Genomic DNA, 14,036 nt, shown 5'->3' with positions numbered 1-14,036 from the left:
ATGACATGGTGAGCAAAAGAACGATGGATTAAACCCAGATCTGTGACTGGGGGGAGTGTTTGAAAAGTTTCAGCACTCCGTCCATCATCCTTTTGTGTTGCTAACGTTGTCCTAAGTGGGAAAGATTTGCCCAGATGTGGGTCCCGTGCTCACCTTGCTACTGGATTCAAGCTAGCCTGGCTGATGAAGGGTGATAAACCGAAACCGGTCCCCAGGATGCTTCTTTCCGGTCTAGGGAGGACCTGGCCTGGCAGTTCGGGCGGACTTTTACCATGGGGATCAGGGTCAAGACTGTTTTGATTATGGCTGGGTCCAAACTGGGGTGGCATGGTGAGCAAAAGAACAATGGATTAAACCCAGATATGTGTCTGGGGGTGAGTGTTTGAAAAGTTTCAGCACTCTGTCCATCATCCTTTTGTGTTGCTAAAGTTGCCCTAAGTGGAAAGCGTATGCCCAGACGTGGGTCCTGTGCTCACCTTGCCACTGGATTCAAGCTAGCCTGGCTGATGAAGGGTGATACACTGAAACACGTCCCAGGATGCTTGTTTCCAGTATAGGGAGGACCTGGCCTCGCAGTTCGGAGTGGACTGGTCCCGTGGGTAACAGGGTCAAGACTGATTTTTACATGGCTGGGTCCAGACTGGAGTGGCATGCTGAGCAAAAGAACAATGGATTAAACCCTGATCTGTGGCTGGGGACGAGTGTTTGTAAAGTTTCAGCACTCAGTCCATCATCATTTTGTGTTACTACTATATCGTATACTTCACTCCACATCTACTTACCATTACCAAACATATAGGGCCTGATTACGACCTTGGCTGATGGGATACTCCGTCACAAACATGACGGATATCCCGCCTGCCGTTTTACAAGTTCCATAGGATATAATGGAGCTTTTAATATGGCAGGTGGGATATCCGTGACGTTTGTGATGGAGTATCCCATCTGCCAACGTCATAATCAGGCCCAGAGTTTGGGATCACTTTTATATATGTATATTTTCAAGGTAAGTAGATGTGGAGGGAAGAATAGTTTGTGTTTAATTTACAAAATAAAAAGTATAGGTCCTTAAGCTTTTCTGAGAAAACCTGGCTGCCGTTGCTCAATATTGAAGGTGCCAAAAAACAAATATGTCTGTAATTCCATCCTAAGCAGCTTTTATCCACCACCCTACAATTGTTGCTTCTTCATCTCACTTCCTTTATCCTTGTTTTATCCTTTATTTCCCTTCTTTACCCTTTATTTCTTGTTTTTCCATTGTTCTCTCCCTCCCTCATTTCCCCCTTTTGCGTGTCTCTCTCTCCTGGTTAGTCACATGAACTGAAAATAAATCCCTGTCCCCAAAAATAAATGCTGGTGCGCCCCACCTGCAACCAGCAGCTCAAATTAGGCATGTAGGATAGGCAATCAACACTTACTTGTGTAGACTTTGCTGATGTAGTAGTAGTCAATACTCTGCAGTCGATATTATTGAAGGTAAATATTACAAACTTGATGTTTTTGTAGTACACCTTTCAAGAGCTTCTTTCCATTTCCATCAGTGACTTTTATGGGATCTCAAGCTGGTGACTTGAGGTGTGCAGGGCATTCACAAAGTCGTGGCCTGATATGAAAGATTTGGACTGAGTATGAATTCAAACAAATGCAACTTAGTCACCCTTCCAACGTAAGCTACCTCGCCACTAAACACTGTGCCTGTATGCGACCCTTTCCAGTTTGGAGAGTTTCCAAATAGGTAAAACTGGTGACTATGCTGGAATGATGTCTCAGTAGATAGGAGGGATGATGTTCCTGTACATCTGGCAGACTATGTCCTGAAGTACAAGTTACTTACCTTCAGGAACGAAATATCTGGTAGAGACATATTCTAGTTGCAGGTTCCTTACCTTAGAATTTCCCCCAGGTGTCAGACCGGATCCGGAGATTTTTCTTAAAGCAATACCATTGCGCGTCGGTCGGTGGCGTCGGTCGACTCCACGGGCGCCGTAGTTGCCGTGATGACATTGGGAGTAGAATATAGACGCCGCCTTCACTCAGTGACATCAGTTTCTCTTAACAACTTTCCACGCCAAAGCGCAGAGCTGCTAAGAACACTGAGATTGGTGCGCCAGAGCTAAGGACCTGAAAGGGGAATCCCTGTCCCTAGAAATCAGTTTGCAAGCGGGGAGGATGGGTGGGCGGTAAGTAATCTGCAATTAGAATATGCCTTTACCAGATATTTTGTTACCAAAGGTAAGTAACTTGTACATCTGATAGAGACTTCTAGTTGCAGATTCCTTACCTTGGAATAGATACCCAAGCCATGCCATCCTCAGTGGTGGGCTGCGAACCAAGATCATACCAGGAAGTCCTGCAGGACCGAATAACCAAAGTAGCTGTCCCGACAGACCTGACTGTCCAGACAGTAGTGTTTAGCAAACGTGTGCACGGACGCCCACGTAGCTGCCTGGCAGATATCCAGGACAGGAACTCCGCATGCTAACGCGGTGGAAGCAGCAGTTGCTCTGGTGGAATGAGCACGCAAGCCCTCAGGAGGTTGCTTCTTGGACAAAGCATAGCACATTTTGATGCAAAGAAGCACCCATTGAGAGATGGTACGCTTTTGCACTGCCTTACCTTTTTCCACACCCACATAACCAACAAAGAGTTGATCGTCCACCCGGAAATCTTTAGTACGATTGAGGTAGAACGTCAATGCTCTTTTTGGGTCCAGACGGTGAAGTCTCTCCTCCTCATGGGAAGGCTGTGGGGGTGCATAGAAAGTAGGCAGAGTGATGGACTGGCCTACATGAAAAAGTGTAACCACCTTAGCAAGGAAGGAAGCCTTAGTCCGCAACACTACTTTGTCAGGGTGAACAGACAAGTATGGAGGTTTTGAGGAAAGGGCCTAAAGCTCGCTCACCCTGCGAGCAGAGGTGATAGCAACAAGAAAGAAAGTTTTGAAGGTGAGGAGCCGCAAGAGACAATTATGCATTGGCTCAAAGGGAGTACACATCAAATAAGTAAGGACAAGATTGAGGTCCCACTGAGGCATGATAAATGGAGTGGGAGGGAAATAAATGGGTGAGGCCTTTTAGGAATCTACTCACAATAGGAGATTTAAAAAGTGAGGGCTGATCAGGTAACCTAATGAAGGCCGAAATGGCAGATGAATACCCTTTAAGAGTGCCCAAAGCAGAGACCTGCTGGGCCAAAGAAAGAATGGACAGAAGAACCTCAGATAGAGGGGCAGAAAGGGGATCAACAGATTTGTTGGTATACCATGCCACAGATTTATTCCAGCGACAGGCGTATACAGTTTTGGTTGAGGGATGCCTGGGTGCCAAGATAACATCGCAGACTTCGGTGGTAGATCAAAAGTCGACAACTGTCGCCGCTCAATCTCCACGCATGAAGGCGGAGGTTGGGCAGGTTCGGGTGAAGAACCGTCCCCTGTTGCTGCGACAAAAGATCTGCCCGAAGAGGCAGTCTGAGTGGAGGATCGATGGACATGCTCAATAGCTCAATAGCTCTGGATACCATACTCCCCGTGCCCAGTCCGGAGCCACCAAGATGACTTGGGCCTGGTTGTTCCTGATCTTAAGAACTCTGGGCAGAAGAGGTATAGTAAAGGCGTAAAGGAGGACGGAGTTTCACTCGAGACAAAAGCGCCTTAGAAACTCCAACGCGTAAAACAGCTGACATTCTGCGTTCTCTGCAGAGGTGAACAGATCTAACCAAGGATCTCCCCACTGCTGAAAGAGACCTTGTGCCACCTCCGGATGGAGATGCCATTCGTGATTGGCTGTGCATTGATGGCTGAGTTTGTCTGCTCTGTCGTTGAGGGAACCTGCCAGATGTTGAACCATCAGGGTAATGCCCTGATGTTTCAGCCATGTCCAGAGGTGTAGTGCCTCCTGACAAAGGGTGCAGGACCCTACTCCACCCTGTTTGTTGCAGTACCACATGGCAGTAGTATTGTCCGTGAACACCTGCACCACGTTCTCTTTGAGAGAGGGAATTAATGCTTTCAACACAAGCCTGATCGCCCAGAGCTCCAGAAGATTGATATGGAGCCCAGACTCTGCCGGATACCAGAGCACTCTGATCTCCGCCTCTCCCATGTGGCCGCCCCAACCCAGAAGTGGTGCATATGTCACTATAGAGAGATCTGGTTGAGGAAGGGAGAGGGATCTGCCGTGGACCCAATGCGGATTCGAAAGCCACCACTGCAGGTCTTTCGCAGTCCCCTCTGAGATCTGAATCATGTCGGAGAGATTCCCCTGATGCTGCGCCCACTGGAACTTCAGGTCCCACTGCAGAGCCCACATTTGCCATGTGTTACTAGCAGGCTGCAGGAGGCCATGAGGCCCAGCAGCTTCAGAGTCAGTCTCACCGAAACCCAAGACTGAGGTTGAAAGATCGGAATCATAGCCTGAATGTCTTGGACTTGCCTTTCAGGAGGATAAGCCCGAAACTGCACTGTGTCCAGAACAGCTCCGATGAACGGGAGCGTCTGAGAGTGAGTCAGGTGTGACTTCTGAACGTTTATAGTGAACCCCAGTGTGTGCAGGAGGTTCGCCGTAGTCTGAAGGTGGGAGACGACTTTCTGGGGCGAGTCCACCTTCAACAGTCAGTCGTCTAGGTAGGGGAATACTGAGACCCCTAACCTGCGCAGATGAGCTGCAACCATCACTTTCGTGAACACCCGAGGGGCGATGGTAAGGCCGAAGGGGAGCACGGTAAACTGAAAGTGCTCGTGACCTACCACAAATCGTAGGTAACGTCTGTGGGCAGGCAGGATGGGGATGTGGAAATAAGCATCCTGCAAGTCCAACGCTACCATCCAGTCTCCTGGGTCCAAGGCAGACAGAACCTGAGCCAGGGTGAGCATTTTGAATTTCTCCTTATTGAGGAAGTAGTTTAGGTCCCGAAGGTCTAGGATAGGACGTAAGCCCTTGTCCTTTTTTGGTATCAGAAAGTAGCGGGAATAACAACCACGACCTACTTCCGGCACAGAGACCTTTTCGATAGCTCCCTTGGCCAAGAGAGCTGCGACTTCCTGGTGGAGAAGCTCCAAATGATTCTCTTGAAGGTGACTGAAGGATGGAGGCATGGTTGGTGGAGCAGATTCGAAATGGAGGGAGTAGCCCTTTCGAACTATCTGCAAAACCCACCTGTCTGTGGTGATGTATTCCCAGTGGGGCAGGTGATGGCGAATCCTGCCCCTAACTGGACAGGAGTGAGGGAACAGACTAGGAGGGTTTGGAGGCTGCAGCGGGGCAGAGGTGGACTGGGCAGACCTCTGGTTCCCTGTCCCATGGCCACGTGGGATCCCGCGTCCCCGGCCACGCAGAGGCTGAACAGCATGGGTGGCACGGTGGCTGGGTGGAGGACATGACAGGGAGCCCCTTCTGTGGCCATGAAAGGGGAAAAAATTGGACTGTGGGGGGCAAGGGGCAGAGGAAAGACCAGGGGACTGAGCTGTAGCCCGGGAATCCTTGAATCTCCTCAAGGCCGAGTCTCCTTTGTCTCTGAAGAGATGTGAACCATCAAAGGGCATGTCCATGAGTGACTGTTGGACATCCCCAGAAAAACCAGAAGTACGCAACCAGGCTTGGCGTCGTAAGGCCACCGTCGTAGCAACTGATCTGCCCAGAGAGTCGGTCGTGTCCAGCCTACAACGGATTGTGAACTTTGCCACATCTCTCCCATAGTTCACAGCTTGGGAGACAATAGCATGGGCCTCCTCCGGTATCTGCGGCAGGACTTGCGCAACCGTATCCCACAAAGAGTGGGAATAGCGGCCCAAAAGGCATGCGGTGTCCACAGACCACAGCGCGAGACTGGAGGAAGAAAAATAAATTCTTGCCAACCTTCCAGTCTTTTAGATTCCCTGTCCGGGGGTGCGGAAGGGAATGCGCCTAAAGAAGAGGAAGCCTGGATAACAAGACTCTCGGGCGTGGGGTGTTGGGACAGGAATTTAGGGTCATTCAGAGCGGGCCGGAGGCGCCGTGCGATAGTCCTATTCACAAGAGCCCCTGTGTTGGGTTTGGACCAGGTACCCAAAAGGACATCGGTGAGGGCTTCATTAGATGACAAAAGGGGTTCTGAAGTAGAAGCCCCAGGCTGAAGCACCTCCGTCAGGAGATTAGACCTGACCTCAACAGTGGGAAGCTCAAGACCAAGGACCTCAGGTGCCCTACTGACCACCATACCGTAAGTCGCTCCTTCCGCCGTAGCCACGGTAGGAGACAGCATGCCAGCATCAGGAGAAGTATCCAGATCACTGGCATCACCCATTTCCTGAGCCCAGTCCAAAGATGGATCATCCTGGTATTCATAAGGGTCCAGGGACCCCTCCACTCCCTCCCCATATTCGTACCCATAAGAAAAAGGGTCTGAATCCGACCTGGGGCAGATAGGCCCCATCGAAGGCAAAGGCAGCGTCGGCTGATGCCGCTCCGACTCCGAGTCGTCAGGGATAAGAATCGAGTTGATGTTGATAGTGGGCACTACCGACATCAGGAGCGTCAACAATCGACCCGGGAAGGTCTCAAGGGTGCGACCGGCGCTGGTGTGGATCTGCGAGCGGATCCGGAGGTGACCTTTCTGGCCGGAGCCGAAGCCGCCGGCGTGGAACCCAAAGGCCCCTCACCCAAACCTCTTGGGCCCAAAGGCGCCGTATCGGGGTTGAACTACCCAAAGATGAGGCGCATGGCCTCATAAAACTCTTTAAGCTGGGCGGGGGTCGCTCTGGCTCTGGGAAATTCGGGGAAGTGCGGAGCCGACCCAGACGCAGGCTCCTGGGACAGAGGCCTTGTGCGTGGACACTCCTCCGGCGTCGCATCAGTCAAGCGACAGGGTGAAGTCGGAGAGCGATGGGATCTTTTCGACGACTTCTTCTTACCTTGACCTGAGGATTTGGAAGAAGACGAGTGGTGATGGCTCCGCGACTGGTCTCGAGACCTTCCTCTTGATCGAGACTGGGACTTACGCGGGATCGAGTGCCGGGCCGCCATGAGCTTTAGCGACCGCTCCCTCAAAGCCTTCAAGTGCATGGCCCAGCACTCGAAGCACGACTTTGGGTCGTGGTTGCGCTCAAGACACCACAGACAATCCTTGTGGGGATCCGTCACCATCGTACGATGACAGTCCTTGCATGGCTTGAAACCGGTCTTCGGGGACATCCTCGAAGCACCAAATTTCTCACAAAAGCTCGACAAAACGGTCAAAGTCGGTCAAAAAGAGACCAGGATAGCTCTTCTACGGATCAATGTGTGACGCGGAAGAAAAGAACTGACGTCACTGCGTGAAAGTTGGCCTCTATATACTAATCCCAACGTCATCACGGCGACTTCGATGCCCGCGGAGTCGATCGACGCCACCTACCGACGCGCAACGGTATTTCTCGAAGAAAAATCTCCAGATCCAGTCTCACACCTGGGGGAAATTCGAAGGTAAGGAATCTGCAACTAGAAGTCTCTATCAGATTAAGATTTCAACATCTCCATATAGAGAGTCACCTTCCCTTGCCCTAGTCTATGTGTGTAGAGTGCCTGTGTGTTTGGAAGGTGAGAACACACCTGCCTTTTCTTTCTTGTTAAGAGGTTTTATGCGTGTATGTTATTTATTAACAAAATAAAATGTATTTGGGGAAAATAGTATCTAAAAGAAATAGCAAGCTTTTTGCTTTAAAAAAATTTGGTTATTTACCAAAAACGAAGAGCTAATGTTTCACGGGAAAATGTGTGCATTTTCAGAAAACTCCCAGATGTCGTGGGACAATAAGCTTAAAAGGACATCTGTGCATGCACGTGTATTGTCTAATGTCTCTGTAATCTGAGCAGTAGATGTCTAAGCCCGTAAGGTCAATGTGCTGTCTAACGCTTGAGGTTTTCTTTTACGTTGCCTTGAGAGTAGACTTTCAGACACAAAATATGACTGTTAACCTTCATTGTTTGATATAGATAGGATGTGGAAATGAAAAAATGCGAGTTTGTGGTTAGTTTCATGTTTAAAGGACAGAAACACTGTCTCTGCTGTACTATCACTTCAGCCTAATGAACGTGGATGGTAAAGCAGCTCTCCCAATCAAGTTCTGCGAGGGAAGGCAGGACACACTGATGCCAGGGTTCAAAATTATCACCACCTTATGAGGGTCAGTTTCACTGAGATAGGGAAATTGGGGCATGGTGGTGAACCATGGCAAGACGGCAAACACTCTCACCAACACCCTCCAAATTCCAGCCTCCTGACGCTATGTATAAATGAGTGCTTGTAAACGGCAAACCTAGTTATAAAGCGAGAGAGTTCCAGAAAACAGGAATGGGTACAGAGCGAGGTATGTAATAATTGCTAACACGACAGCCCTTTTCATTTATTTTATTTCAGAAAATTGCTTCCACAGAAGACACTTAAATCGCAAACAATGCATATAAATACATAAAATATGCTAAAAGATTAAAAAGATGCAAAATGTATGTACATCAATATTAGACAATAAAGGATTACAGTACAAAAAGGATCTGAAAAATGTCATCAAACGATAGCAGACCTTCACAGTCGATGGATTTAATAATAAAGTGTTTCCTCGAGCGTTGTTAGTGAATATTTAAAAATAACATAATGAAGGATCGTTATTTGGTAAATCAGGAGTTATATGTGCTGTAGGGATGGAGCTCCATTACGAACTGAAGGTGCATCATGTGATAATCTAATGCTTCATATGGAGCTAGATTAGCTTAATTTGGCTTAGAAGAGTCTTCATTTGTCTCTCCATTGTGCTTAGTTTGTAAGTTATGGCATTTCATTTGGTAACACAAAGTGCAGCCCCGGGGTCACTGCTGTTAGGTGTGGCCCTACCCTATTCATCAAAGGTGAGGGAGTTGGTGCATTCTGTGACTTCAAGTCACCTCTCAACTGCCATCCCATGCTCATTCCTGCAGTCTGTACCCCAGTGACATTTCTGTTGGCTAGAACACATTTATCTGAAGGGGAAAGTGTCTTCAGTTCACTGACTCTGCAAAGTCTTGAGGAGACATCTGGTTTGAGACAATTTCAGAATAGTGGCTTCAAGAAAACTCTTCATGGAACTTGACTCGATGCATCTGGTGGTGAGAGGGTGAACTGGCCATCTCAGGTTTCAGACGATGAAGCTGTAGGTGACCTTTAGATGTATGCGTCTACTTTTGGATGATGATGGGGAAGGTGGATTGGTGAAATGTCTGTTCTCATGATTTAGACAAAAACGACATTAGTCATGAGTTGATACTGACGATTGCTTGGCAAATATTTCACACTGGTTTAAGGCAATAATAGTGATGGCGCATTTAGAAAAATAGTTTTGCGTAGATAGAATAACTGACAGTGGAGGTGTTCTGGAGAAATGTCCTCCTCCCGGTTTTGAAATGATGACACTATTGGTAACTTAGTGTAATATCTTCTTATTGGTGTGAAAAGATTACACTGTTGGTGTTTTGTTCTACTACCAGTTCACGAAAATGCTACTGTGGTGGCTCGCTGAACTGTCTTCATTATGCCTGTAATGATTATTCTTGTGCTGATTTTATGTAATTTCTTTCCCTAAGGCAATGAGACTAGAGGTTGAAATACCTTAATGAGGTTTACGAAGATGAAAATGGGGGAAGCTTTAGCAACAGGTCTTCCTTCAGTTTCAGACACATACACTGATGCGAGTATGGGCGACATGTCCCCCAGTGTGTGATAACTACATAGGTGGTGACTTGAGAAAGTGTCGGTCGCCATTTTCAGACCGCAACACTGGAGGAGGTGGCTTCTTCTGGTTGGCAACAATGATACTGGTGGTGGCTTAGTGAAATGTCTTCCTCTGGTTTGTAGTGATTACGCTGGAAGTGATTTGATGAAATGTCTTCCTCATAGGCGGAAGCCATAGCCATAGGCAGAAGCATTTGGGGCATGTAATCCCAATGTCGGTTTGAATTCAGAGCAGTCCCAAAGTGGACACTGTCCCTGGAAATGGGGATAATGTTGCTGCAGATAAGAAAATGCTGCTATCGTTCAGCAGATCCTGTCCTTGACATGCTTTTTCTATCTTTACCTTGGACTTCCATATCATACCACCTCAGATGCTTCTGACAAACACCACCTCAGGTGCTTGTTCTGGCGTGACCGCTTCATCCATGAGGGCCTCTCTGGGGGCCAATTTAGCTGCTCCCTGGAGTTTGGCCTCTTTTCTCTTGAGCACAAATGCTGAGAGGCCCATGAAGACAGCAGATGAGCACACGATGACTGCAGTGACATGGAAGACATAGTGATAATGACCTGTGATGTCCACCAGGAGTCCTATGCAGACATAAGGAAGAAAGTTAAGGTCGATAACATTAAGAACTGAACCCATTACAAACAAACGGACCCATAAAATATATCATACAACATCTCATATTATATATTTTTATTCCGAACCACATTTTCTCCATAAACGTTATCCTTTTGAAACATACCCCAAGCCATGACTTGCTCCACCCCCATATGGGGTCGTCATGTAGCCTCTAACAGGTGTGCCATGCTCCACCAAAGCTGGCTTGCACACATCACCCATTCCTCAAGGACAGAAAAACCTACTGTTGCCATATAAAATGGGGAATGGCTTGAATGACAGCTGCACTTCAAGGCCTGCCTTAGCAGCACTGATCGGTGGGCCTTCTTGTAACAAGAATACTATTGAAACAATAGAAGAAGTTATCCAAGTAAATGTTTGTGAAACTGACGTTTTCTTTAAAATGAGGTTACTGGAGTCTAGAGGATTACAATACATCAAAATACAGCGCCTGCTTTCAGTACGTATTTTAAAAGAGTAGCTGTGGTGGTAGTGTAGGTGTGCGAGTTGATATATATATATATGGTAGCATGTGTACGACCTGTATGGTGCATATGGGGCACATTAAGAGTAAGATGCAGGGGTGCATGGTGTACAGGTGGTTGGTGGGATTATATGTAAGTGGTGTAGGGGTAGATGGTGGTACATGGTGTAGGATATAGCTAATGTCATTTAAATCGCTGCAGTGTGTTGGGGGTCATATTTAGATCTAATACAACAACAATGAATGTGTGTTACAGTGAGATGAAAGTCGTCGTTTTGGACGAGACACCTGTTAGTCTTTTGATAACATTGAAATTGGAACCTGAACAACCCAAATTAATAGAAGTATAAAACGTTGAATACAAAGAAATTTAAGGTAACTAGTGTAGTAGTATTGATAAGACTAAAGTACACCAGTCATGTGATTGTGCTAGCCCTTTGCTTTGATTGTATTTAAGAACCTTTTTGGGTTTAACAAAATACATCCATTGGTAACAGGGTGTACGTTTTGCAAAAGGTATTACCAATTACAGCAATTGATATGATCACTGAATATAAAGACACTCTAGAATATATAATTTATCAAATAATTCGAGGATTCTACATTGTAAATGTACCATTGCTGTCCGACAATTCTGGTAATAGCTGATGCAAGTGATATAGAAGGCATGGAAATGAGGGTGTACATATGTCAATGACGGTCGAACTGGAGCACTGCTCCTTATTTTGGATCACAATTATAACTTCCCACTGGGCAGCAGGGGCATGATGCAGGTCGCTGCAGTCCCTTTGGTGCTAGGTGTGGCACTCCTTCAGGGGCCCCCAGATCAGCCAATTGAAAATGAAAATCTGTGACATATGGGAGACTCAAGCGTCTCTCATCACATTTTGCAGGAGTAGGGCATAATTTTGAGTTGCACCACCGCTGGATAGTAGTCACATCTGACCACATGCTGGCTGTCTAGTAATCCAATATTATTGCAGACAGCTGTTGGAAGTAATCCACGAATCAGATGTATTTTCACAGGTTTATTTCCAGCAGAAACAGCCCCAGCACATAACGCACAATACGCGCTGCTCTTGTAAGTCCCAACCGTAACTGCCTACCTCAAATCCACTCTCTCCACATTCTACCATCCTACATTCCATAGTCCTACATTCTAATCCATTACGTAGGCCAATACTTAGACCAAATACATTCTACCATCACAACACATCTCCCCCCTTAAATTTATAACTATCAATTATTTTTTTTAAATATAAAAACAACAAGTTATGCATCAAGATTTACACTAAAAGAACTTGGCTGTGGTATTAGCAATTTCATACAACGATTACCACAAACCCTTATAAGTTACATTTTCTGTATACAATATTTTGACCTAAAACGTATTTCCCGCAGCTACACACAGTCACTAAACTTACCAGGTCTAGTGATTTTCCTTCCACCCCTACTAAATGTATCCACTTTATCAGCTGTACCACTGCCTTGCACAGAAACTTTGTTATGGTTAAGCGTTTGTGTAACCACAACATCTTGACTTGGGACGTTATTCTCACCCTGCGTATGCTTATCTTTTCCAGTTGCCTAATCCATCAACCAAATAGCCTTATCCACATTAACTTTGTTCCTCCCTTTGTATGGCGCAACACAGCTCAAATGCCATACTTTTCCGTCCTCAAGCAACACTGCATTACATAGGACTTTCACAACCTTTAAAGGTGGATAGAATTTTCCTTTCTATTTCTTTAACATGGGAACCTTCACCTTTACCCAATCACCAGCCTGCACATTTACTACTTTACATTTGTGAATTGTATTATAATATTTTTTTGACCGTGTTTGTGTGACCATAATATTCTTTTTGACAGCCTCAGCTGTCCACTTACTCTTCCTACCACTAAACATCCAGCCTATATTATCTTTTCTTAATGGAACCCTTCTTCTCATAATTTCAAAAGGACTGTAACCCGTGGAACTAAAAGGTGTAGTCCTAAACAACCAAACTGTTCTCCACACCTCTCTTTCCCAAAACAATTTTGCACTTTCTGCTAACTGTATGCTGTTCTTCAGTACCCTGTTAAAACGCTCTACAGCATCATTACCTGCTGGATGATAGTTTGAAGTAGTAACATGTTTCATACCACACCCTAACAATAAAGCTTTAAATCTGTCAGAAAGGAATTGCGACCCATTATCCGTTACAATGACTTTAGGCAACCCCTCTCTCAAAAAAACCTTATCCAAATATTAAACAATAGCCTGAGAATCAACCCTACTCATAATGTCTATTTCTGGCCATTTAGAGAAATGATCAATCACTACCACTGTGTATTTGGATCCTTCCTTTGCATGTATAGATCTCGTTATGTCCAGGCCTATTTTTTCCCAAGGCATGTCCAGACACCTAATCGGACACAATGGTGGTTTAAAGGTAGATAAGCTTTTCTCTAACTCATTACATAGAATACATTCCCTCACTTTTCTTTCGATAGCCACGTCTACTCCTGGCCACCAATACAACTCTTTAATTTTGCTCTTTGTCTTTGATATACCTAAATGACCACCATGGCAAATATCCAGTATTTTGTTCCTAAGTGCCTCTGGAGGAATGAGCTTACCATTACGCATTAATCTATTGTTTTCCATGGAAATTCTTCTTTCACTTCCCAAATCACTCAAACTTCCTTCCAGATCATTTTTTGGTGCCCACCCTTCACATAACAAAGTTTGTACTTTAAGTAATGTTGCATCTTCTCCTGACGCCTTGTTCCACTCTTCTTCAGTAATACCCTGAACGTAATCCACTACATCAGCTACACAATAATCCTCAAATTCATTCACCTTTTCGTCTGATTCTACCAAAGGCATTCTACTCCACCAATCGGCGATTTTATTCTTGACTCCCTAATCTATTGTGCTATGCACGCTTGGGTTCGGATCCCATCCTCATCACGAAATTTGTTGTGAAGTAATCCACAAATCAGATGTATTTTCACAAGTTTTTTTCCAGCACTAACAGCTCAGGCACATAACACACAATATGCGCTGCTCTTGTCCGTCCCAACAGCAACCGCCTACCTCAAATCCACTCTCTCAACATTCTACCATCCTACATCCCATAGTCCTACATTCTAATTCATTACATAGGCCACTACATAGACCAAATACATTCTACCATCACAACAACAGCATACAGCGACGCGGTTAGAC

General features: G+C 46.0%; 1 protein-coding gene across 2 annotated transcripts in view; it reads right to left on the bottom strand.

The window, feature by feature from the left end:
- Window positions 1-8,365: 8,365 nt before the first annotated feature.
- Window positions 8,366-14,036, bottom strand: part of LOC138245992 (monocarboxylate transporter 6-like) — a 154,934-nt gene continuing 149,263 nt past the window's right edge. Inside the window, exon 5 of one of the 2 annotated variants that reach the window (XM_069200120.1) lies at window positions 8,366-10,305. In XM_069200120.1, coding sequence (XP_069056221.1) covers window positions 10,167-10,305 — 139 coding nt within the window. In that variant the 3' untranslated portion in view covers window positions 8,366-10,166. The remainder of the gene's footprint in view (window positions 10,306-14,036) is intronic. The other variant, XM_069200119.1, reaches the window with a different exon arrangement.

The sequence above is a fragment of the Pleurodeles waltl genome, chromosome 7, assembly GCF_031143425.1.
Source record: "Pleurodeles waltl isolate 20211129_DDA chromosome 7, aPleWal1.hap1.20221129, whole genome shotgun sequence".
Classification (NCBI taxonomy): domain Eukaryota; kingdom Metazoa; phylum Chordata; class Amphibia; order Caudata; family Salamandridae; genus Pleurodeles; species Pleurodeles waltl.
This window is presented reverse-complemented; position numbering and strand designations above follow the sequence as displayed.